The 25,105-nt window shown below is 39.2% G+C and overlaps 1 protein-coding gene across 1 annotated transcript in view; it reads right to left on the bottom strand.

Moving 5' to 3' along the window:
* fam83ha (family with sequence similarity 83 member Ha) overlaps positions 1-23,487 on the bottom strand; it is a 34,369-nt gene extending 10,882 nt beyond the window's left edge. Inside the window, exons 1-2 of the mRNA XM_079559421.1 lie at positions 23,383-23,487; positions 614-1,065 (exon numbers count right to left, since the gene is read on the bottom strand). Of these exons, the coding sequence (XP_079415547.1) occupies positions 614-1,065; positions 23,383-23,464 (534 nt within the window). The 5' untranslated portion in view covers positions 23,465-23,487. The remainder of the gene's footprint in view (positions 1-613; positions 1,066-23,382) is intronic.
* Between the last annotated feature and the right edge of the window lie 1,618 nt (positions 23,488-25,105).

Below are 25,105 nucleotides of genomic sequence, written 5' to 3'. Positions count from 1 at the left end.
AAGAAATGTCTTATATAGGTTTTAGAAACGCAATCAAGGACCTAAAAACCTTCTAAAACAGTCTACACAGCTCATTTTTAACCGACTTGTTATTACAAAAACTTCTTAACCCCCGCCTTAATCAAGTGCATTTTCTCCAGTTCAGCTTTACCAAAATCTACAAAACTCATCTAAACAGATACATTTCCTCGCGTCTTTGTGGCTTTTTGTTGCATTTTCATCACTTTTCTGTGTTTTTGTTGCATTTTCATCCTGGTTTTCATCTCATTTTTGTCGCTATTTTGACATAAAAAACAAAACAAAAATTGGGTAAAGCCAAACTGGAGGAAATGTGCTCGGTTCAGGTCGGGGTTAAGATGCTAATTGAGAGGTTTTAATAATCATAATGAAGACAGTGTTGATTTTGTGCACAGTCCGGTTTGGCAAGAGGTTTCATAAAGAAAGCCTTTGCCAAATCAATGTGCCTCACTGCACAAAAGGAGGCTAGCATTTTTCTACTGTGAAAGTTAACCTCTAAACCGCCATAGGTGAGCACATTTTCTCCAGAAAGAAAGATTAATGACTAGAATATAGTAAACTGCCTGGTCGGTGTGAATTAGTAGCTGAAACCCACCATCTGAGCATTTTTGATGAGTCTCCTCGCCTGCTCCTTTATACTGGGCATGTCCGGAGCCGCGGGGTTCACCAGCGTGGTCACCTCCGTCGGCCCGATGAAGTGGTGACTCTGCGGCCATCCCAGGTCCAACCCCGGGGCGTCCAAATCCGAGTGGAGGGGCCAGTACGTGTCCGAGGAGCTGTCCCCGCTGGTGTCCAGGTACCGCTGCTCCGGGTGGCTGCTCTGCTTGGGGAGCTGGATGGAGTTTTGGATGTAGTTGATCTCAGACGGGGAAAGGAAGTCCACAACATCCACAAATTGTAGGAATTTGTAGTATCCGTCGACATCCTCCTCGACCAGAGCGTCTATGGCCAGGCGGTAATCCTCTCTGTAGTGGGGGGGCAGGTAGTTCGGGTCCAGGGGGTTGTCTCCTGCATCGGAGCACTGCGACCGGCGAGCCATGGGGACGTCTGAGAGAAGAGAGAGAATGCCGTTAAAGATCACAGTAGAGCCAAGGATACTACAACAGCATCTAAAAAGTAAGCAACGTTTCTTTCTAAAGCATTTTTCCTGGATAAAAATCCTTGTGCTGTACAAGGAACAGGGCTGGACTGGCAGAAAAAATCAGCCCGGGACTTTTGGGTCAAGACTGGCCCTTTAAAAAAAACAACAGTCATGTTCAATGCAATAGTCGAGGTGAGCAAAAACAATAAACCCTTGCCTTCAAATAGTATAAGCTACGAATCGAGGACAATAGGTGTATGTTGTTTCTGCCGAATTCAAGCTAACACCTCATAGCACTCAACACTTTAATCTTGTCATTTATAACTTGAAGGAACTTTTGTAAAATTACTTGACAATCTTAAAATGTGAGTTCCGTTAATGAAGTTTCACTTGCGACGGCAACACAAATAAACTTCTCAAAACCAACCAAATGATCCCACTGTAGATGAAGAAACGGTAAAACTCACCACGGAGCTAGAGAGGTGTGGAGTGAAAATAGAAGTCCCAAAAAGGCCAAACATTGTAAATCCTTTCAATAGAAACTAGAAGATTTCCAAACTGTACTGACGACGAGGGGCACGACAGAGTCACCTGACAACTCCCAGCATGCCCTTCTTTGCAAACATTTGTCTAAAATATATAAAAAATAGAGGTCTGAGGTTCTGTGGGTCCTGGAGGAAGTTACAATAAACTATTTCCTCTTATATTCGCAATGTGAGGGGCATGAGTGTTATGTCCCAGAGGCCCATTGTTCATTATACAAGATTATCTGGGAACCACGACTCAAGAAAGCGCCACTAGAGGGGTATAAAAGGCGTCACATCCCTCTACTGGAGGAGTCGTGTAATTGCATGATAGAGATTCTAATGGCTTTTCCCGCTAATTGTGGGCCGGTGTAAGGTATAATGGGCCTTATTTCGATCTGACTGGCCCAACCGGCCCAAAAGTACGTCGGCCCATCGGGAAAACTCCCGAATCTCCCTATGGCCAGTCCAGCCCTGACAAGAAAACAGGCGAAATAGAAAATAACAAGCAGGTTCTAGCCAGAGGACCGAGGAGTGCAGCCAGAGGATTATGGGCTCAATATGTCTAAGATATAATGTGGGGCCTGTCCATTTAAGGCTAGGAAATTTCCAAATCAATCCTGAACTCAACTACTACAGGCAGCACTACAGTAACTACTGCTCCCACATCACTCCCACATCTGCTCTGTAAACATAAAGTTCATATACACTCACACAATGTTGATAAAGATTTCTTGCATTGTTCATTTGGTCACACTCGGTCACAGAAGTGTGCGTACTGGACTCTCAAAAGGCACCTTGGTTTGCTCAATGACACAATTAATCTATTCTTTGCCGGTCGAGGAGATAGAACCACTATAGCCTCACAATTAGTGGATGATTTTTTCCCCCCCACTTGAGACACCGCTGTAACATATTCCAGCAAAAAACACCTAATTTGTTTGTAGCTCTCAGTAACTGTATGTTCTCCACATGTCCCCGGGCTCTGCACTATGTTCACACACCTAACAGGTTGAAGGGTGGGTTAAATGCAAAGGACAAATACAATTAAGTCTATATACGAAACCAGCATTGCAGATGTTTAGAGACAATACATGACACAAAGCAATTACTGTATTAGAGGTTGGAGAGTGGTGTAAAACGATAGGCCAATTAATCTATGGCAGGATTCTCCAACTAAATCTGCTCGAGGTCCACACATTTTGCATTCATAACCCTCGGCATATTTCTGACGTCTGAAGAAATGCTGGTATTGCTCTTAACCGTGTAAAGCATTAGCACATGTAGTCTATTTACATAACAGAGCGGTCCAATGAATCAATGGTTTGGCCGTTTCAATTCAATGTGTTATTGATATTGCTTATTTATTTGTTAACTCAGCCTGAGATACCAGTATACTGAGAGGATTAAAATGGCTTTGGGTCTGGGCTAAAGCCTCTGGAGGTCCGGATCTGGACCCAGGTGGGCCATTTGGAGATCTGATCTATAGTTACCAATGGAAACACTTTCCAAATCAGTCGTGTTTTCCTGCAGCTGAACTCGCAGGACGGCTATGTGCCTAAATGAAGAGGTGTGGAGAGGAGTGTTCATCCGGTGATATATAATTACTCCGATTCTTCTCATGACATTGTGAAGTCTCGGTCTATCAATATAGCTTCAGTAAATATAGAAGAGATGCACGGCGGTGTTAATTTTGACAACATATTTTAATTTAGCTTTAGTCTTTGTCTTTTGACGAAAATGTAATTTGATTTTAGTCTAGTTTTAGTCAAAAAAATATCTTCAATTTTAGTCTAGTTTTAGTCGACTAAAATTGCAAGTAATTTTAGTCGACTAAATTTAAGACGAATTTAGTCGACTTTGCATTGATAGTATTCATTATAATCAAATTTAATCTTGTTCCTCTGCTTCATGGAGCTGCTCCACATGAACAAAGCTCAGAGCTGATCCTTTGGCAGAGAATTTACATGATATGAGGCTCTTTCAGAGGGTCAATAGAAGTTTGGATGATTTTAGTCTCTCCCTTTCATTTTTATTTAGTCTTAGTTTAGTCGACTAAAATATCTGGACATTTTAGTCACAGTTTTAGTCTCATGAGAAACTTTTAATTTAGTTTTAGTCCAATATTAGTCGTCAAAAATAACACTTTGACTAAAATTAAGACTAAATATTTTAGTCGACGAAATTAACACTGATGCACGGGGAGATGTGAAGATGGTGTCATTTTAAACATAATTATAATTGACTCCATTGAAAAGAATTTGTACTTTTATAGCAATGATTACATGACATCAGCAATGACTCAAAACTGATTTCAAGTACATTTGACCAAATAAATGTACATGTCCTTTCAAAATCTGTTTCCTTTCCACACACTTGCTTTGTAGACAAACTGTAGTGCCTCTGTGGGTACCTCTAATCTAAAACTATATGAAAAGGCCCATGTGTATTTTCACAGTTTACAGTATAAATAACTGTGAGGGTGTGGATGTTTCCTGAACCCGTTTATGGAATGGAAGGAATTTTGCAAAAGAGTACATTTTACAATCAGTAATATTGCTTGCTCTCTTTAATTTGAGTGTGATCATTTGTTGACTTTTTGCTGATATCTACCGGGGCTTTAGTTAATCCAGCACTATGATCAGCCTGGCATGATTTATAATAAAGCTGAATCAGAGATATAGATGGTGACAGTGGTGCGACTCACTAGAATAAACCAAATGCCCTCATGGTCCGTCATGAAACCCGGTCTTTCGTAAGAGCTTTTACACAATTTTCAGGATTGATTCACGATATATTATTTTACATGTCATTAGTAAAAGTGCGTCACCGAATCTTAGAAACACTCTGATCTCGCTGCAGGTCATGTTCAGACTAACTTCTCTGTCTTTCAGTGGGGATTACGCAACAAAGGCGAAACATTTTTCAATCATTTCTGCTCCAACGAGTTCCAAGTCGATTGATCACCAGCTGTGTTGTTCACCTTTCTGGTTCTGAGGACAGAGGCCTCGACACATATTGTTTACTGGAGGAATTTGCCTACACCACGCTTTACATGCTGTTTACATATGATGCGTGTCCACATTTATGAACTATAGCTAGGGTAAAGTTGACTTCTACCACTCCTATAGCTGTAGTGCACGCCTATTACATATTATGGATATACTAATGCATGTTGACACGCTTTATTGCTTGACAAAATCACGTTATCTCGCTGTCATAACAAAACCACGCTAAGTATATGCTGTATAGATGTTCACATGGTATCAAGTCTATATGAGGCAATAAACAAGTGACTGCAAATGAATGAATAAATAAAATGACTTGACTCCTGGCTGTCAAACTCTGAGCATTACCAAAAATAGAAACCTGCCTGTGATATCTGGCTTTGGAAAAAGTACCTCACCGGAATGTCTTTTATAGATTTGCTGTTTTAAATCAACATTGAGCTCACAATTGAAAAAAAGGCTTCCTGGATTGTAAAACTCAAAATCGAAATATGAATTAACTATATACGATTCAGACGCATTTCAAGAGCTTGTTTATAGAGATCTAAACTTCAGGGTGAGTGGGTTTCACACATGAAGAGATCACAAAGGGGCAAGAGAGTTAGTCATCAGCAAATAATTGTTAATTGACAAGTCATATTGGGTTACAAAATGGATACAGTGCACATTCACGTCTTATGAAATGATAAAGAATAACCTTGTTTTGCAGTTTTGGTGACTAAACATATGTTGTAGTTTAGACAATGAAGTGAAAGGTATGTCTGAACTAAAATAAGGTTTATAAACTAAAAAAAACAAACCCAATTCATTTACCTCCTCTCAGAACTTTATCATTTCTATTTACTTAAGTCTTGCAATATGACACTTTTCCATCTCCTGTTGATGATACTAAAATATAACACCTGATACGACTGTGTGCCATAACTTTATTAAGAAAGATAAGTGCAGATAAGTGCCTGTACTTTCATCAACAACACTATAAAGATTTTACACTTCGCTAAGAGCCTTCATTTGGTGCAAAAATGAATGGGGGGGAATAGGAATCCGCTGCTGGGTGTGGCTCCTCCCTCTGGCCAAAACGCTCTTTTGCAAGTTCACGTAAAGTCACCCAACTCTCACATATGCAAAAATCGCTAAAAAAAAAAAGGGAAGAAAAAACTGACGCCCTAATAAAGTTCTTGCCAAACCTGCTCCTATATGGAGATGGTCCTGCTTTTTACATGAGAGAGTGGGGCTCAGCTTTTGCGCAAAATCCAACATGTTTTGAAGCGGTTGTTAGGCTGTTTTTCCCCCTGACAGACTGAACGGAGCATATGTCAGACAACTTTACGCACAGTTACTCACGCGCAATGCGACATCCGCCATCCGTAAATCATGTATAACCCAATAAAAGCGGTGAGGTTTATGAAGTTTAGATCATCAACTCACCTCGTTGCTATTTCCAACGTCACGCTCGTCTTGGGTTAAACTTAAATCCCGTCATTTTTGCGCACAATATCCTGGCCTCGCTTCGCGGTGTTATCCAAGCCCGTACGTGCCCGGAGAAAAAAAGGGACTCGCTGAAAGTCTCTTAAGTTTACGGCGTTACATCGCTCTTTGCATTCACCCAGCTAAACCTGTTTACTGTCACGCTTTAGGCATGTTGGTAGAAAAATGTTTGAGAGACCGAGAGAGAGAAAGAGAATGAGCTTGAAGAGAGAGAGAGAGACGCTCGCCCCGCCTCGCGGTAATTTCACTACTGCTGCACAGCACAACAGTGGCTGAACTATGAACAACGCTTATCTCCGTGTGATTCAGTCGGTTTTAGGGCAGTAAATGGACAATTAGAGACGGGATGGTCCAGCATATCGTGTAAATCACTCCTAGATTACAATATGCGCTGTAGTCCAGAGCTGGGTTGGCTCCTAAGCAATTACAATCCGGTTTTAAGGCAATTATGGACGTTCGTGAGATTAAATATGTTTTATTTATGTAAGTAACTGGTTTGATTGAAGCGCGTGGGTGGATCAAAGAGCAAGCCGTGCAGGCCATAAGAGTCTATTGCAGAAGTCAAATTCTGTCTATATTCTTTTAACCTCTTAACTTCCACCTGAACATGTTTTCTCCTGTTCTCCAAGTTCTACAAATCTAAAAGCTTCTTCAAAACAGTGATAAAAAAACGAAAAGAAAATGCAACAAAAAAGCACTAAAAAGTGACCCAAAAAAGCGACAAAAATGACAAAAACTCAACAAAAAAGTGACAAAAATCCAGCAAAAAATGACAAAAATCCAGCAGAAAAATGACCAAGATCCAGCAAAAAAATGACAAAAATCCAGAAAAAAAGAAACAAATCCAGAAAAAAATGACAAAAATCCAGAAAAAAAATCAAAAGTCCAGCAAAAAAAGAGACAAAAATCCAGCAAAAAAAGAAACAAATCCAGAAAAAAATGACAAAAATCCAGAAAAAAAATCAAAAGTCCAGCAAAAAAAGAGACAAAAATCCAGCAGAAAAATGACCTAAATCCAGCAGAAAAATGACCAAAATCCAGCAGAAAAATGACCAAAATCCAGCAGAAAAATGACCTAAATCCAGCAGAAAAATGACCAAAATCCAGCAGAAAAATCACCTAAATCCATCAGAAAAATGACCAAAATCCAGCAAAAAAACCAAACAAAAATCCAGCAAAAAAAAGAGAGACAAAAATCCAGCAGAAAAATGACAAAAATCCAGCAAAAAAGTGACAAAAGAACAGTAAAAAAGTAATTAAAAAAGTGACAAAAACACATAAGGGAAATAAAAAGTGACGACAATGGCAAAGAGGAGAGAATGCATTTGGTTTTGGCGGGTGGTAAGAGGCACTGATGATTTTTGGTGTTCACACTAGATACTGTAGCACAGATGTAAACAGTGGTGGAAGAAGTACTCAATATTCTTACTTAAGTAAAAGTGCAGATACGGGACCAACAATGTACTTAAGTAAAAGTATCTGATAAGTACATTTATTGTACTCTAAAGTAAAAGTATTTAAGAGTTTAATGTGGAGGATTTTTCCCCCATTAATTTTAATCAAACTAAACCAGGTCTAAACAAGTAAACCACAACCTCAGGTCAAAAACAGGAACTAAACCAGGTCTAAACCCGGCCTTAACTAGGTCAGGTCTAAACCAGATCTAAACAAGGAGTAAACCACTAAAACAAGTCTAAACTGGGACTAAACCAGTTCCTCGTAGAAAGGTCACTTTGGAAATAAAATACTTTTACTTTTAACCCAACATTTAAAAATGTAGTGGAGTAGAAACTACATATACAAGCTCTAAAATGTAGGTAAGTAAAAGTAAAAAGTATTCATCATAAATGCACTTAAGTAAAGTAAAAGTACCTATAATTTGTACTTTTTACTTTGTTGCTTTCCACCACTGCATGTAAAGTATGATATTTTACGAGTATTTTAAGGGTTCTCAAATGCACTAATTTGTGTTTTCTTTTTTCATGTTGTTAAAACATGTGTTTATTGTAGTTTATACGATTGACACACAGCTAAACAGGTGGTCGACCATGACTTTCTACAACTGTAAATATGTGATTTAGTTTCATGCTGTAAATTGTTGAGTCGTTGGTGTGGCTGAGAGAGATTTGCATACAGGACGCACTGTAATGATGCCGATACAATTTGCTTTGTTTGGTGTTGGCAAAGTGCCATGTTTGAGAAGATCATAGCTGCTGCCATGGGTTAGAACTGGTTTAGGCCTTGGTTGGTCCTAAGGCAGACCTGGGTTTTCTTGCCCATGGACACATGAGCAGTATGAGCCAGCTGGATTCTGAAGAAGTCATTAAAACTATTAAAACTGCATTTCTCTGGAAATGAACTGCGATGCATCACCAAATGGTTGTTGTTGCAGCACCTGTTTGGTGACAAAATATTCACACACAGTAGATCACAAAATCACTGATCCATCTGACAAAGACTAATAGCCGATACAGAAATGAATGGTAACTTAAAAATGTGCAAAAGTTCTGTTTTATTTATTCCATTTAAGCCTTGTTTTGGTTTTAGTTTCAATTTTGTGATAAAAACAAATAGCTTATAATTTATGTTGAACTTTAATGAAAAAACTGCAATGATTTAGAACAGCCGGTCCCAAAGTCCAGAACACCCTTATCGATCCAAACATTTCTCGGGGCCCCCAAATAATCATAATGTACTCGATTGAATGGAATTTGTTATTGTTTTACAGCAGTTTCAACAAGTTGCAGACCCCACTTTGGGCAATACTGGTTTAGAAAAATGCTGTTGTTATATTCAAGATAACAGAATATCACCATTTTTATTTATTGGCTTATTTGGTCGGGACAGTGAATGTTAATGAACATACATGTAATTTCCATCCGTCCTTCCCCGTTCGCACTGTCAAACACACTCTCATTCATCTTGGCCTATTGTACATGTTTTTTGGGGAAAACTGAGTGCCTGGAGGAAACCTACGCAGACACCAGGAGAACATGCAAACTCCACACAGAAAGACCCCGTCTGACCAAGGATCAAACCCGGGACCTTATAGCTGTCGGCCTTTACTACTCATATTATTACTATTTAAAGTGATAGTCTGTAAGTTTGCAAAGTGAGGAGAGGGAAATTTGAAAGTAAACAATCAAACTCCTCACCTCTTTAACCAGAAAGCCCTTTGTTGCAAAATGAGGAGAGCAGAAACAGAAACAATTCAGCTCCTCCCCCTCCCTTCTGATTGGACCTGACAGGCTGGTTCACAGGAAAAGCTCATCTCATTGGTCAAAGCGGGAGGATGCTAGACTCTGATTGGTTGTCGAGATCGGGAAAGGAATGACTTTACAAAAAATAATATGTATGTATCATTACTTACTTTAGATCAAAATGCAAGACCAGGTGGTTGATTTGGCACATTTCATAAAATGTGTAATACATTAACACTTCCAGACTATCACTTTAATACTACTTTACTACTGTTCATGCCAGAGGTGAGTAGAGTAGCCAAAATATTTACAAAAGCGAGAGTAAAAAAGTACCTAGAGAATGTTACTTGAGCAGTGTGAGTACTGAGTGTTTGAGCGTAAAAGTCTGATTTATGCTTCAGCAGTGACATCAGTTATGAAAGAAAAACATGAAATAAAGTGGAAATGGTAATATTTTCAAAGGAAATATCACAAAATATATAAAAAGATTTGTCACTTAAAGATTTACTCACAGAGGCACATATATATATAGTATATATTTTTACTCAAGTAAGAGTACATATGCTTCATTTTAATATTACTCAAGTATAAGTAAAAAAGTACTACTTATACTACTTATAAAGAAATAACTATTTGCAAAAGCAGTTACTAGTAATGAAATGTATCTGAGTACTACCCACCTCTGCCTAATATAACTGCTGCTACCCATGTTGCTGTGGTAGTTGGAAAAAAAAGTAGTTAAATATTACAGTACAGTACACAACATTAGCATAATCTATTTTTTTTTCCCCCGATTGTTTTTTTATTATTATTTTTTTTCTTTTTTGCAAAGCAGACTTGCATTATTTCATGGCACTCGGATTATTTTCCCTTCACATTTCACGTGCCATGGCTCATGCTTTTGTCTGACATAAAAACAAACAGCGCTGTGTGATGATGTCATCAGGCCGCACTGCTCAGTTTACTTGCGCAGGTGTGAGAGCTGGCCAGCAGGGGGCAGGTGTGAAACAGAGACCTCTCCTTAATCGAGGCATACTTTAAATCATTTGTACTTTTATGACTGTTCAGAAAACAGAAAATATTCAGCATAAACATATAAATGAAATAAAGACTTTTTTTTAAAGGCAACAAATAATCGTGATTTTATTTTTTCAATAATCGAGCAGCCCTAACAGTATGATAAAGTTTAGCTATTAGACTGACCATTCCAATAAAGTAAATTTAGACCTGTAATTACAACAGAAGCAGAACTAGGCCTGGACTTAATTGGCATTTCCTCTGACTAATAAAGCCGCTCACTGATTTACAATGCTGGCCTAAAGTCATAAAACCTGTCAGTAAAACCGCACCTGACGGCAGCTGTTACGAGAGCGTCCGACCGCTGTGGTTGGACTTAAGCCGTGGGGAATTTGAGATAAGCCACACTGTGATTCTTGCACTTTGTTGAGCCTTGAATGGAGTTGAAAACATCTACTTAACACCGTAGGCTCCGGGACCTAAAATAGTCAGTAGGAAATGATGCAACGATGAAACCGATGGACAAGTCGCACTTAGACAATTCCCCTATTGTTCGCTCGAGGCGCCTCCTAAGACACACAGAGGAGCAGCCGCTGCAGAAACATCTAAATTAATGTTGCCACACTTCATACCAATGGGCCGCGCTCACCACAAGTGCGTTTAAGCCAAAGAAAACAAACTGCTTGATTTGCTATTGTGTGTGTAATTTGAATATGAAACTTGAACTTGACATTGTGAATCAAAAAAGGAACTCCCTGACAGCAACAGTGCATCTCTTCCCTACATAGTTTAGCTCAAATGAATCTAGTTTCAATAGAAGGCGGTTGTCCCACTATACTGAGCTGCCCAGTACACATTTAACCCTTAAAAAGTGTCCAGTGTCTGTGTACATTGATGTATGAATGAGAGAGTGAATGGGTTTCTTGCTGTAAAGCGTTTTGGGTAGAAAAGCGCGATTTACCATTTACAAAGCATGTTATGTGTGTGTGTCATTTGAGAGACTAATGGGAATGGGATGGAAACCCTGAACTTGATAATAAGCAGGACAGCCTAAATGATAATAAATGGAGTTCAGATGAATCTCCATTTTCAAATATAAAACAAAGACGACATGGTGCGGAGTAGCCCTGAAGAAGACCATCTCTATCATCACCATGTCCATTTAATAAAGGACTTTTAAATTGTAAGTCAGAGAGCCTCAGATCCTCTTTTTCCTGTGTTTATCAAGTTTGATGCCTGATCTTTGAAGAGCACCTGATGCACTCACTTTTTTCTGTTTTTCTATGGTGCAGAGTAGTTTGTCGGCTATTTCCAATATGAGCACATGTAGATTGGGTCCAGTAAGCCTTAACGATAATAATAATAATGATGGAATAACTTGTAATAATAGTGGCTTACACTTGTATTGCGCTTTTCTAGCCTGCGTTACCAAGTTTCTCACAGCCCCACACTGTACTGTCATTATTCATTCACCCCATAGTTGGTGGTGGTAAGCAACCATTGTAGCCACATTGGGACGGAAGTGAGACTGACAATCTGTGCCATCGGCCCCCTCGACCAACACGCTTCCATTCATTCTGGCCTATTGTACATGTTTTTTGTGGTAGGGGAAACCAGAGGAAACCTACGCAGCCGCGGGGTGAACATGCAAACTCCACACAGAAAGGCTCTTCCAGCCAAAGATCAAACCCGGACCTTCTAGCTGTGAAGCATGAGCGCTAACGGCTGTGCTATATAAGACTTTTTTTTGTTTGTTTAAAAGCAATGGAAGAGGGTGTACGTACATTTACGTTACCCTGAACTGAATAGTAACTCCTGCTATCTTTCAAAACATCCCAATTTTTAAGGAGCAATACTGTCATGATAAGGTAAAGAACAACAACAACTATCCTACTAGTTCATTCATAAAAAAATGCATCCACTACTATGACAAAAAAGGTATTGGGTCTTACTTTAAAACTGAAACCTGCATAATGAAAATAGTCCAGTACATAGAGTAGCTGTATTCATCTTGGTCAGTGAGTAAATTATAGGGAAATGTTGTGAAGATTTGGCTACTTGTAAGCGGGACACGTGACGAATGGTTTCAGTGGTTTCCCGGGCAACAGGTAAACAACACAAAACAGCAGTGATGCAATGTCTGCGAAGGCAGTGAGACCAGAAATGAACAACTTATATAATAAGACTGACATGAACGGGCTCTCGATGCGATTCACTGAACACACACACACAGTTAAAGCAACACTGCGGAACATTCCGGGTCATATGTAGCAACGTCCAAAGAGCTGATACATAAACTAACGAGCCAGGAATAGTAAACATGCTCCTTCAACCTTTGAAAGAGGAACAAACGTATTTAAGTCTTAAGTCTGTATGTTTTGATTGAGTTGAACATTGGTGCTGGAGATTAAAGCAGCAACAGTGGACGTTTTTAAAGGTACTTTTCATACTGCAAATGTGAAATAATTGCTTGCTTTATGTTTTGTGTTAAATGTGGCACAGTCTGGCTTTAAAGATAGATAGATAGATAGATAGATAGATAGAGAGAGAGAGAGAGAGAGAGAGAGAGAGAGAGAGAGAGATAGATAGATAGATAGATAGAGAGAGAGAGAGAGAGAGAGAGAGAGAGAGAGAGAGAGAGAGAGAGAGATAGAGAGAGAGATAGAGAGATAGATAGATCAATCACCTGCACTAAGGCTGTAAACTTTTCACTGCCGATGTTTACATTTTGATACTCTGATTTTTGATATTCTGTGTAATTTTCTATTATTTATATATTTTTGCCCCTTGATGGCACATTATCCTGTCTATTTGCACCACTAGTGTTCTCTGATGTAACAAGTAAATTTCTCCATTGTGAAATCAATAAATCTTATGTCCACTGTGACTGTATATTCTTTAAAAAAAAAATGACCCAGTGGTGCATTATGCAACTTTTTATGTGAAAAAGGATATTCCTCAGGCTCATTTGCCACCATTTCTGTGACAATGGCCTTGACAAGTGACCCATCCCTGTGACGAATCAGGATATTACAAATACTGTATGTTGGAAAAGTTAGGGCCACAACTAACATATTAATTTAGTGGCTTCGCCTTTGTTTGTACAAACAATTGGTCCTGGAGCGTTGTAGAGACTACTGTGATGGAAAGTAAAGGCGTTATGCTGAACACTCATACAACTGCTGGGTCACCCCAAGGGTCAAACACATAAAAGTATAAACTTTTTTCCACATAAAAAGTTGCATAATGCACCTTTAAAGGCCTTTTACCTAGAGAGGAAGCCGCTAAATGAATATGTTAGTTGTGGCCCAAACTCAATTCAAACCTTTCCAACATACAGTATTTGTAATATCCTGATTCTTCACAGGGATGAGTTTAAAGACACATTTCACAACTTGCAAGGTCACTTTTCAGGGTCATTGTCACAGAAATGCTACAGCAAACTAGCCTGAGATTTCATGAAATTGATACAAATGCTTTTTAAAGGAATAGGCCACCGTTTTTACATACTGAGATACCTTAGCTTTGACGAGTTCTTTAGGACCTGTCTGATCTTCAACCGTGCCTTCAGTCACGTAATCGCAGCGCAGACGGCGTTAGCATTTAGCCTCTCCCCCTCTCGTCTACTAGCTCCAAAACTGGTCAAGACAGAAGCTGCCAAGCTCTTCCACGTTTTCCCTATTTAAATATGGTTACGTGAAGTGTTACACTACAAAGTATAATTACACAAAATTCAACAATGTGGATTTTCTAAGCGGATAAAAGGGGGAACTATATTGTAAGGCGTAATAATACCAGGAGTAGTTCGACATCCACACAGTAATCTTCACTTTACTGTGCGTGATTGAAGGCACGGGTGAAGACCAGACAGGTCCTAAAGAACTCGTCAAAGCTGAGGTAAGAACATATCTCAGTATGTAAAAACGGTGGCCTATTCCTTTAAATAGATGGACTGTTTTTTCCCCACAATGTCTGAGTGTACAATATACTAAAGGTCGACAAAACCAAATTTGTTCCACTACTAAAAAAAGAAAAGAAAATCTTGCCTACGTGCCTATAAAAGAAGATGCTAGTATTCTTGGCTGTATTAGAAGAGAACTACAATCATGTGTTATTGCTCCTCTTTGCTTCTCCAAACATTAACCCTGCTTACAAAGAGCATATTTTCCTCATGTATTGACATTCGTAATTATAAAGCTACCATTTGCACAGGAGCTGGGGCAAATATTTATATGAATCATTACTGTTGCTATGGTCACTTTGTTTTGCAATACGGGACGCATGTTTCAGTATCACATCCTCCTCAAATGAAAAGCGACTCTCACTGTAAAGCTAAATAGAAAGTTCAAACAACAATCAGAGCCCTTTTATAACATAAACATGATTAAAATGTCTAAATATCCTGATGATATATAAAACACCACACCACATCTGACCCCGGATTTGTCTGAGCTATTTCTTATCTCTTGTTTCAAAACATAATAAAAAAAAACACTCAACTATTACCTTCTGGGGCTCCTGTAGTCTCTCTTCTCAACCAGATGAAAAGGAGCTCATAATGCCTAAAACTAGGGTGGTGTTTTGAGCGCTACAGGCCCAAACAGGCAACTAAATATGAGTTATTACAAGCAATTACGCACTTCAATGAGGCCCAGTTTTTGAGATCTTTATAATGAACAGCAGCATGTTCATAATTACTGTCCTTGTGAAAGCAGAACAAGTACTTTAAGTCAGAACTCAAAAACAAAAATATTAAATAGAAGAAAAGGACATGCAATCTGGAATAACAAACTAATAACATTATCATTTTAAACACTCCAATAGGTATGGAAATAAAGATTGATGTTTGTTATCCGGAGTGAGTTAGCCATTCAAATCACGGCTATAGTTATGTAACATTTTAGACTGAGCAGCATCCACCTGGAGTTTGTTAAGGCTTTTTCTAGCTTCCTTCCTGTGTCAAAAACACTATCCTGCCTCCCTACAGCTTTACAGCAATCTGGAAGAATGGGCACTGTAATGATGAATAAATGCAGCAAAATGTTAGGTTGTAAATGGTTGCTGTCATGTTTCGACGTGAGGGATGTGTTCTGACAATATACAACAGGTAACGTTACCAGCCCCACAGGGAAGTCTTTCTTTGGCATTTGATGGAAAGGCTGTTCAAAACCTAGACAGTGGCTCCCGGGAAGTGTTCACACTTGAAGATCTTGGATTGTTTTGTTCTAGATACAAATATGCAGGTGTTTCAGAGTGTATTCATTGGCCATAATGCATTTGATATCTTATGTATCACTTATCAAAACTGTCTGATCTCCATGGTAACGCAGGACAGCCAGCAGCCATACTGGGGGATAACGGACAGCTTTTCATTGGCTTAAAGTAGGCAGAAACTGATCAATATTTATCTCTAAAAGTTTTAAATTACATAATCAAACCATATTGTCTGCACCTCCACACACACTGAACGTTTCAAACATTTACACGCCATCCTTCAGTCACCAGGAGACTATTTTTAAGATGTCTCTGCATTTTCTGCAGCAATCTGTGGTTGTAGTGATACCTGTTGCTTTTTGTTGCAAGTGTAGCTTTGTGATTTAAATCCAGGTTAAGTTCCAAGTTATTTGCATGAGAAACACTATCCAATATGGCGGCAGGAGGCGTTTTTGTCAAATGAAACTGAGGGTGCATCCGAAACATCCAAATGTGCATTCAGTTAGGAAGGAGGAAGGGGAAGGAGCCTCAATGCTAGCTATCATACCTCCTTTAGCAGAGGGACCTCTGGTGGTTCCTCACCGGCGATTAGAAACTCTGTGCCGTCCTCGAGGGATTCATGCACATCCACTGTTGACTGACAGATTCTGCACAAGCCAGACTCTCACATGTAGGCCCCACATGTGAGAGTCACCACAGTCACATGTCACTGTTTTAAAGAGGCAGTTTGCGCTTTTGCTTTCATTTAGAGCAGGGGTGTCCAAACTATGGCTGGCCTGCAGCCCACTTTTAATTGGCCCGCTGCTAAGTCAAAATATATATATATTTTTAATTGAATATACATAAATAACATTTTAATTATTTGAGGACATTATGTTGGTCTAAAAAAAAAGTCACCACCACTGGTCTCCTATCCTGTTTTCTAACCCGTTCTCTAAACAAATTACCCCCCCCCCCCCCACCTCCCTTCCCACCCATGATCCCTCCCGCTATAGGAGCCTGAAAGAAAGGGAAAACCCGGAAAGCAAGAGTTAAGTAACAAGGAAAAAGGAGAAGAAGCTGTAGAAAATAAGTATAGTAGGAAATAAGATATATGTATATAAATAATGAATGAAAATATATTAATAGAAAGCTTTAAGCATATTCAATTAAAAAGCATAGTTAACATTTTGTTGAATTAGCTCACTTTAGTACAATAGAGGTGAAGTTATATATCTAACCTCTACTGAGTGAGGCCCAGTTGTTATAGTGTAATACAGTTTCTTTCTCTGACGATGAACCAAAGGACAGGATTTGGTGGAATATTTGACCAGAGCCTTTTTTTTATTTCTGTGATGAAGCTGTAGCTATGGAAGGTAAATCTATTATTTTTATTTTATTTTATTAGTTTATTTGAACAGGAACAATACATATCAATTAACATCACTGTAAATGTGCCAGTTCTATGTAAATTAGGGCAGCACAATCAAATTGAAATATCCGTATCAACATAATCAGCAAGGCCCCAAACTGACCACAAGATGGACTAGGGGTGTGTCCAACTGTGTTTCTACTAAGTAATATCAAACATATGATCGTATAGCCTGTACATTTCAAAAGAAGAGGGTTTATAGGAAAGCTTAACAAAGCATGATTGAAAACGCGAACTTTGATTTCAAACATAAATCACAATACTGTCAGAAACACATTACGATTTTTTCCCCCCAAAATCACGTCGCCCTACAGCAAATATTTCAGAATTTCCCATTACAACTTTTGAATATATTTGAATAGACAGTTCATGAAGGGAGCCGTCTGTGTCCTTGGGCAAGACGCCTGACCTGACTATTTGACTGGTACAAAACTCTCATAAGAAGTAGCATAACTTCAGCATCTCACCAGCACATACAGCATAAAGCAAAATGTCAAATTCTTACGAGCAAATAACCTAATAGAACAAAGTTAGACGCCTTTATTTGACCCCTAGAGAACTTACAATGACCAAGTATCTTAAAAATAGCTTGCTACATAATACAGCTCGAATAGATGTTTATATTGTGTCCAAACATGATGAAATACTCAAATACCACTCGAGACCTGTCACTGTTAAGAAATACAGCCTCTGATACTATAAAAGGTCCGGAACAGACGGCCTGCTCATGAAGGCTCATTTCTCCATTACTACAACTACTAATACTACAATATTTGGGGCAGTACGGTACCACAGTTGTTACCCCCTCGTGCCTCACAGCTAGAAGGTCCGGGTTCGATTCCCACCAGGGACGGGGCCTTTCTGTGTGGAGTTTGCATGTTCTCCCCGTGTCTGCGTAGGTTTCCTCCGGGTGCTCTGGTTTCCCCTACCACTAAAAACATGTACAATAGGCCAGGATGAATGAGGGTGTGTTTGAGAGTGTGCATGGGGGACGACGGATTGAAATTACTCAAGGCTACAATCCGGTGTGGTTCATTAACTTGCACTGTCCCGACGAAAATAAACCAATAAATAAATACATTTCACAACTTTTATTCTTTTAATACAGAGATTCTGGGTGGAATAATAATAATAGAACTACAAAACTTATCTAAACTGATCTTTTTCCTTGTTGTTGCTGTGTGGTTGTCACTTTTTTTTCATTGCTTTTTTGTTGTGTTTTTGACAAATTTTCATCACTTTTCTATCACTTTTTTGTTGCTCTTTGTGGTGTTTTGTAACATTTTTGTGACACATATTTGTCACTTGTCTCTTTTGTTTTTGTTTTTTTTTGTTTTTGTGGCATTTTCACCCTTGTTTCCGTCTCATTTTTGTCGCTATTTTGACACTTTTACCAAGAAGCTTTTACTTTTTTGGTTAAAGCCAAACTGGAGAAAATGTGCTTGGTTCAGGCGGGGGAATAAGAGGTTAAAAAGCTGTGTTAAAAGTCGCCTGTTGTGCCCACTTTGCTTCTGAACATCGTAACTTCCCCTCATTCCTTTGTTTGATGGAATGTTTGCAAATATTAGCACTCAGCTCGAAGGTCACGGGTTCGATCCCTGCGTAGGTTTCCTCCGAGTACCACCACTATCTGAAGGAATCTGCATCTGTAGAAACTATTCATGTCCCAAGCCTCTGACGCAGGATCCTGTCAGGAAGCTGAGATAATGCCTGCAGAGATGACGAGGGGAAATAGGAAAGTAGTGAAGCACAAACAATGGCAAAAGCCTCTCTGCACCTGAACGTCACATGTAAAACTATGATATAAAGCCCATCTGCTCATGTCGCGTTGACTCAGGGGGTTTTAAACAGGGGGTGGTCTCAGAGGCAGCTTCCTTTTATGGTTTTAGACGTAGGTGCCGGTGTCTATACTCGTTGTGTAGCAAGGCCTTGACAGATTCCTCGGTCGGCTGTATCACAAAAACATTGTGTGTGTCTCTTAGCAATGTACTTGACATTGTTTTGGCTTCTTTGATCCTACTTACAATAACACGAGCTTTGTCAGACAAGCACGACTGTCCCTTCACAGATTGAAAGTTCAGGGTTATATATAAACTGTACGTACGTAAGTCAATAGCCGTGGTAGAAAGAAACTAGTACGTTTTACACCCAAAAATTTAAATAGTAGAGTAGTGGAGGTAGACGCAGTATAGTAGAAATAATGGTAGTTGTGTTGTTTAGTAACAGCAGTAATAGTAGTGGTAACATTGTAGTTGAGGTAGTTTCACAATTTTTTTCCCCCTCACCAGTCCCCACTTTAATGGTACTTGGTTTATGATACCGGTACCTGAAAGATACCTTTGTTTTGTTTGTTTGTTTATCCATTTGAGCTGAAACAAACAAGTAACTTCCTCGGGAAAAGAATTATCATCTAAGGAAGAAACTGCAAAAATGTACTTGAATAAAGAGATCAAATCTAAAGTTTGAGTAGGCTTTGTCTAGAATTAGATAAGATAAAACACTTACTACCAATGAAACAAGCACATTTTTTCTTAACTCAGATGATTTAATAATAATAATGCCTTACACTTGTATTACGCTTTACAAGCCCGTATTACCAAGTTTCTCAAAGCGCTACACTGAAGTCATTATTCATTCACTCCATACTCGGTGGTGGTAAGCTATTGTTGTAGCCTCTGCTGCCCTGGGGTAGACTGACGGAAGCGAGGCAACCAGTCTGCGCCATCAGCCCCTCTGACCACCACCACACACTTACTCACTACATTCACTCAGGCTTCCTGGTGTTTCCAAACGGTCTCCCATCCAAGTACCGACAGGCCCTTCCCTGCTCAGCTTCCGGGATCTGACGGGATCGGGCAGAGCAAAGATGGTATGGCCTTGGCTTGTTTGTATCATTTCAAGTGAAAATATATTTAAATATAAAAGTGAATTTGCCTGATTTCAAGTAATATTCATGCTTACTCCACTGGCATTTTATCTTAACCTTAGATTAGTTCATATCGACTCAAAACTCAACACAAAGCACCTTAATTCAACTCAATTTTAGTACGATTTTAAGATGGTCCTTTTCTCAGTGTTCTAATCTAAGCACCAAAACTTATTATTTAAACACAAAAATGTGACTTTACTAATGTATTTTTACCATACTGGTATCATTTAACATTACCCAGCCAAAGTATTGCTGGAGTAATTGGTGTTAATAAGAAAGTAATACACAACCTTTGTATAAGTCTAACTTTTAGGTATTGATTATAAGTCCTTAATATCACATACTGATTCTAGAAAAGGGATTTTTGTCACAGTTACAGTAGAAACTAATATCGCCACTAAAAAAATATGTAAAAATCATGGGGTCCACAATCTCACAATACATTGCCAAAAATATTCATATTAACATCATATTTAACCTCCCCTCGCTGATACTAAACGTTATAGGCCTTAGGTTAGTTTTGTTATGATGTCACCTGAAACCCAGCGAGTGCAAATATCAATATTAACATACTACGACTCGATGACTCATATTTTGCATATGATTTGAATAAACATGACTGCCTGTATTTGTGTCCGTTTATATCTCTGTGTCAGCCACTTACACCGGATCCCCATAGACTCTTCGACAAGTAATAAATAAAGAGATGCTGAAGCCAAGTACAAACTGTGCTTAAAGACAAATACATGTTCAAAGTCGTCAGTACACATCACATGCAAAGGCTTGTAGGAGACTATTCCACTGAATGTAAATCAATAGTAAATCTAAACTGTTGTACCGGTAATTACGTTTTATGTGCAGATATTTCACACAAATTGCATCAGGCACTCTTTACACTTGTTTAAATTAATTACAGTCCACAAGAGAGATTTGGCCATTAGACAAATGCATTACGAGCTTGATAAAAAGTGCTGAGGCAACACTTGATTTGCTGAATGTTTTTGTCTCAGCTTTTTGTTTGGCTTTCTGTTCCCTGCGTCGAACCATGTCCTTTTCAAGTGCACTTTCAAGCTCATGACAGACATTCGATCGCTTCGGTAAACAAAGTGACCGCACAGAAAACTGGTCCCTCAATGTTTTACCGAGACAATGGATTGGTCCCGGGCCAAAACAGGATACTGGAGTGCTACTGTCAGCGACTTGGGTGAATGAAGGGTTTTACCTGTCCCGCTCCACCCTGTTGTGTTGTTGGTTATTGCATTCCTGTTGACTTTATTTACTGTTTAAGCAGTTCAAAGCTACAAAGCCTATAAATGGCCGCGATGCGTCAAGGGAGGAGCTTTTTCTGTAAAAAGCCATAAATGCCATTGTTTATTCTGCTCGGACACAGTAGCAAGAAAATTGAAAAGCTTTTAGAATATATATTTTTTATTATTAAGATGAAAAACACCATACTTCTGTTTTATAGAAGTTGAGTTATAGTTGAGTTGTGTTTCTCAGTTACTGCGGTGTCAATTAATGCAATGGATATTTCACAATGTAAACACCATTTTATCCATTTTGGTGCATTTATCAAAAGCAAATTGTTGTGTTGCTGGCTTATGTAACCATATGGACTTACTTAAAGTGATAGTCTGTAAGTTTAAATGAATGAGTGAATAATTGACTGCCTGGGCTTGAACTTTGACGTAACATAAGTCATATTAAATAACAATATATTTTCTAAAGTCCCTCCCAGATACAGACGGCGTCTCTGGAATCGCCCATATATGGTCATTTTTAAAAACAGTTAAGGGGGAAAACAATTTTGAAAAAATTTATATTTTCTCTAATTATTCAAAAACTACTTTAACAAATGCTGAAATATGAACATAGTTTCTACTAAATAATGATACAAAGACATGGGGAGGAGCAAAGTGGTTCAACATCCCATAAATACATGAATAACGGAGAATGCTAACTTGATGCTACATGTTAGCATCGGACTAATGCTAACGGTTAGCTAGCGCTTGCTACAACTGCCGTTTTTTTCACTTCTACTGAACAATCTGCTGTGAGAAAATATCCATATGGGCTCGATTTACACGAAAATGGCAAAAAAGAGTGGGAAATTGTGTTTCTCTAAAGATTCTATTTTCCCCCTCGGCGAAGCCACGCCCCCTTCTATGACGAGAGGAGAGTTTCCTGTGAACTGGCCTGTCAGGTCCAATCAGGAGGGAGGGGGAGGAGCTTAACCGTTTACTTTTGAACATTCTATTCCTGCATCTCATTTTGCAAACTAGGACAGGCTTTCTGGTTAAAGGGAGGACAGATTGGATTGTTTACTTTCACATTTCACTCTTATCTCTCCTCACTTTGCAAACTTACAGACTATCACTTAAGTTATGTTACCCTTTTACCATTGAAAATGTTGGATTTTGGCCATAGATTTTAGTTTGTAACACTAGATCCCGCTGTCTATTAGTAAAAATGCTACACTCCATGTCCTGTGATATGTTATTCTTCAGTCTGTCCGTAGATGGTGAATCTGTCTAAGCTTCTCTGTCTTCTACTGCGGTTGTTTCCTTATAAGAACTTTCAACTTGAAGTGCCACTAGTGACGTTTCCTACAATTCAAAGTGCAAATGTACAAAGCGAAGGAATGAAGCACATTGGAGCCTTTCTGCAAACATCCACAGACGTCGTTCCTATCTATCTTTAGCATCCACCGTATAATTAACCCAGGATAAAACCAAGATGAATCCAAACAGAGACTTAAGTGTTCATTTTAAACCAAATGAGGACTAAAACAAGCCTAAATCAAGCCTAAACAAGTATTCACTAATCCAGTCTAACCCAGTGGGCCTCGAATCAGAATAAATCAGGTCAAAACCAGGTTTACAGTAAAACATTAGGAAGGATAAAACCAGGACTAAAGCAAAGCTAAACACTAGTCTCACCTTAAAATGCAGAATGTCTATAATCAGTTTGCTAAATCGGGCATAATCTCTGACAAGACCACGTCAAAAACAGATAAACAAAAAAACACCCTTGAATCTGGGATCAAATAGAGCAAGCCAGGTCTAACCTAGATCTAAGTGTATTAGGCAAGCCAAGCACAATTCATACACAAGGCATTCACTGTTACATAGGATTACAAGACAACAGATAAAATTAATCAGTAAAATATCATATACATTTTTAAAGTTGAATGAACGACAAACAGAAGATACGACTCAACCAGGTCGAAAAAAAATATATAATTTGGCACTAAAACAAGTCCAGCCCAGGCCTCAAGTACCAAAACAAACCTGGACTAAACTAATCAAGGCTTAGTCGATATTTTGAACAAGAAAAAAATCACATGTACCACAAAAAAATAGCACAAATACCACCACAAACACATTCCATCTTCAATCAACTAAGTCAGGATCAATCTTAGACTAAACTTGTCTAAACAAGTACTGGCCATATAGGTTAAGTTTTAAATACATTTAAAAGTCCCAGTCCTACCTGCGTCTATGTTGCCTTCCTCCCATGAGCTTAAATCCTCTGCTGGATCAGTCTCCAGCTCCGAGCCACACGCTTCATCCATGGCTTTACACACAGAAATCCCTGTGTTTTCAGGACATAACCATTACAATATCCCCTCCATATGTTCCTGTGCCGCACGCACCAAACAATGGGGACTTCCTCAGCTGTGAGAGGGACGCGGAGAGAAGGGAGGAGTGGGCTGAATGAGAGCATGAGGCAAGACTGGAGATCTCACATCTGGGATAGATTTTCAAAAGATTATGAAATGAATCAGACAGCACCACAGGTCACACCTATGAGGCCAACGTCTGTCCCAGTTAAAGGGATAGTGTGTACTGTACAACATCAAAGACTCAAACACAGAGGTGGGTAGTGCTAGTTCTCAATACATGTACTTAAACATTTCACCATGATAAAGTATTTCTTTAAACATATTTATTGTTGAGAAATACCTCAAATGACCAAACAAATGTGTGTTTGCTGTGCGACTCACCTCTCCTCAGACATGACTGTAACGTTACCGGGAACAGAGACGTCTCCAGCTCGTCTCCATGGAGATGTCAACTAAAGGCTGCCAAATATGAGCTTTAAATACGTTAGGTCCTCCTTCAAATCCATTCTTATACCCACTGCATTTTCTGTTTTTTTAATTGATGGGAACAGTATAATCCAAAATGTTAAGCTGTGTGCCTTTAAAGGGACTGTACGGAGTTTAAAAATGTTAAAATTAAGTATTTTCCTCCCCCTACATGTTCCAGCCAATGAGCCCAGACTTGTTCACCACAACTGCCTCTAAAATCCTGCACTGTCAATCAGAAAGGTGACACTTCGGGCCAAGTTGCCGTCATGCACGAGGTGCAGTTACACATATGGCCTGAGGTGGCAGTAGTGAGTTTAAAATGGCCGACTTGCATCCAGCCTCTTTAAGGAGGCGACAGTGGCGCAGATGGTAGAGCGGGTAGTCTCATGATCGGAAGGTCGGGGGTTCGAATCCCACCTCCTAAAAGTGTACACTGTTGTTGTGTCCTTGGGTAAGACACTTCACCCACATTGCCCCCAGTGTCTCTGTACATTGGTGTATGAATGAGAGTATGAATGGGTGAGTAGATCCTTGCTGTAAAGCGCTTTGAGTGCCTAATGTAGGTGGAAAAGCGCAAGGAAGTTTTTGAAGTAACTGCACTTAATGCAAATTTTTTTTTTTTTCCAGACAGCACTCTTTACTTCTGCTTGAGTAACATTAAAAAAATATTTTTTAAAAAGTAAGTCTCTAGCCCTTTCCTGTGCGGAGTTATGAATTTTTTAAAGAAATAACCAGAAGGCTCACTCCAGCCACTAGGGGGCAGCTTAAAGAAAGAAAGGAAAGAATTCAGCATGTGTTCAGCAGAGAGCACTGATATATGAAGAGAAAAGGATATAAACAACACATTACACCCACGTGGTAAATGGACAGTCTGCCCCTGGGCGGCTGTGGCTACATTAGCAGCTTACCACCACCAAGTGTGGAGTGAATGAATAATAACTACAGTGTGGCTGAGACTTGTGACACAGGCTTGTTAAGTGCAATACAAGTGTAAGCTGCGGTTACAGTCCTGTCAGGCTCATTATTAATCATTTATTGAAATAATATTTTCCCAATCAAAACATATTTTACAGGCGCTTTTGTTTATGGACCCCGACAATACACTCCCAATATATTTTGGCC

Source organism: Gobius niger (genome assembly GCF_951799975.1).
Source record: "Gobius niger genome assembly, chromosome: 7".
Taxonomy (NCBI): Eukaryota; Metazoa; Chordata; class Actinopteri; order Gobiiformes; family Gobiidae; genus Gobius; species Gobius niger.
Note: the sequence above shows the minus strand (reverse complement) of the source record. Positions and strands in the feature narration are given on the sequence as shown.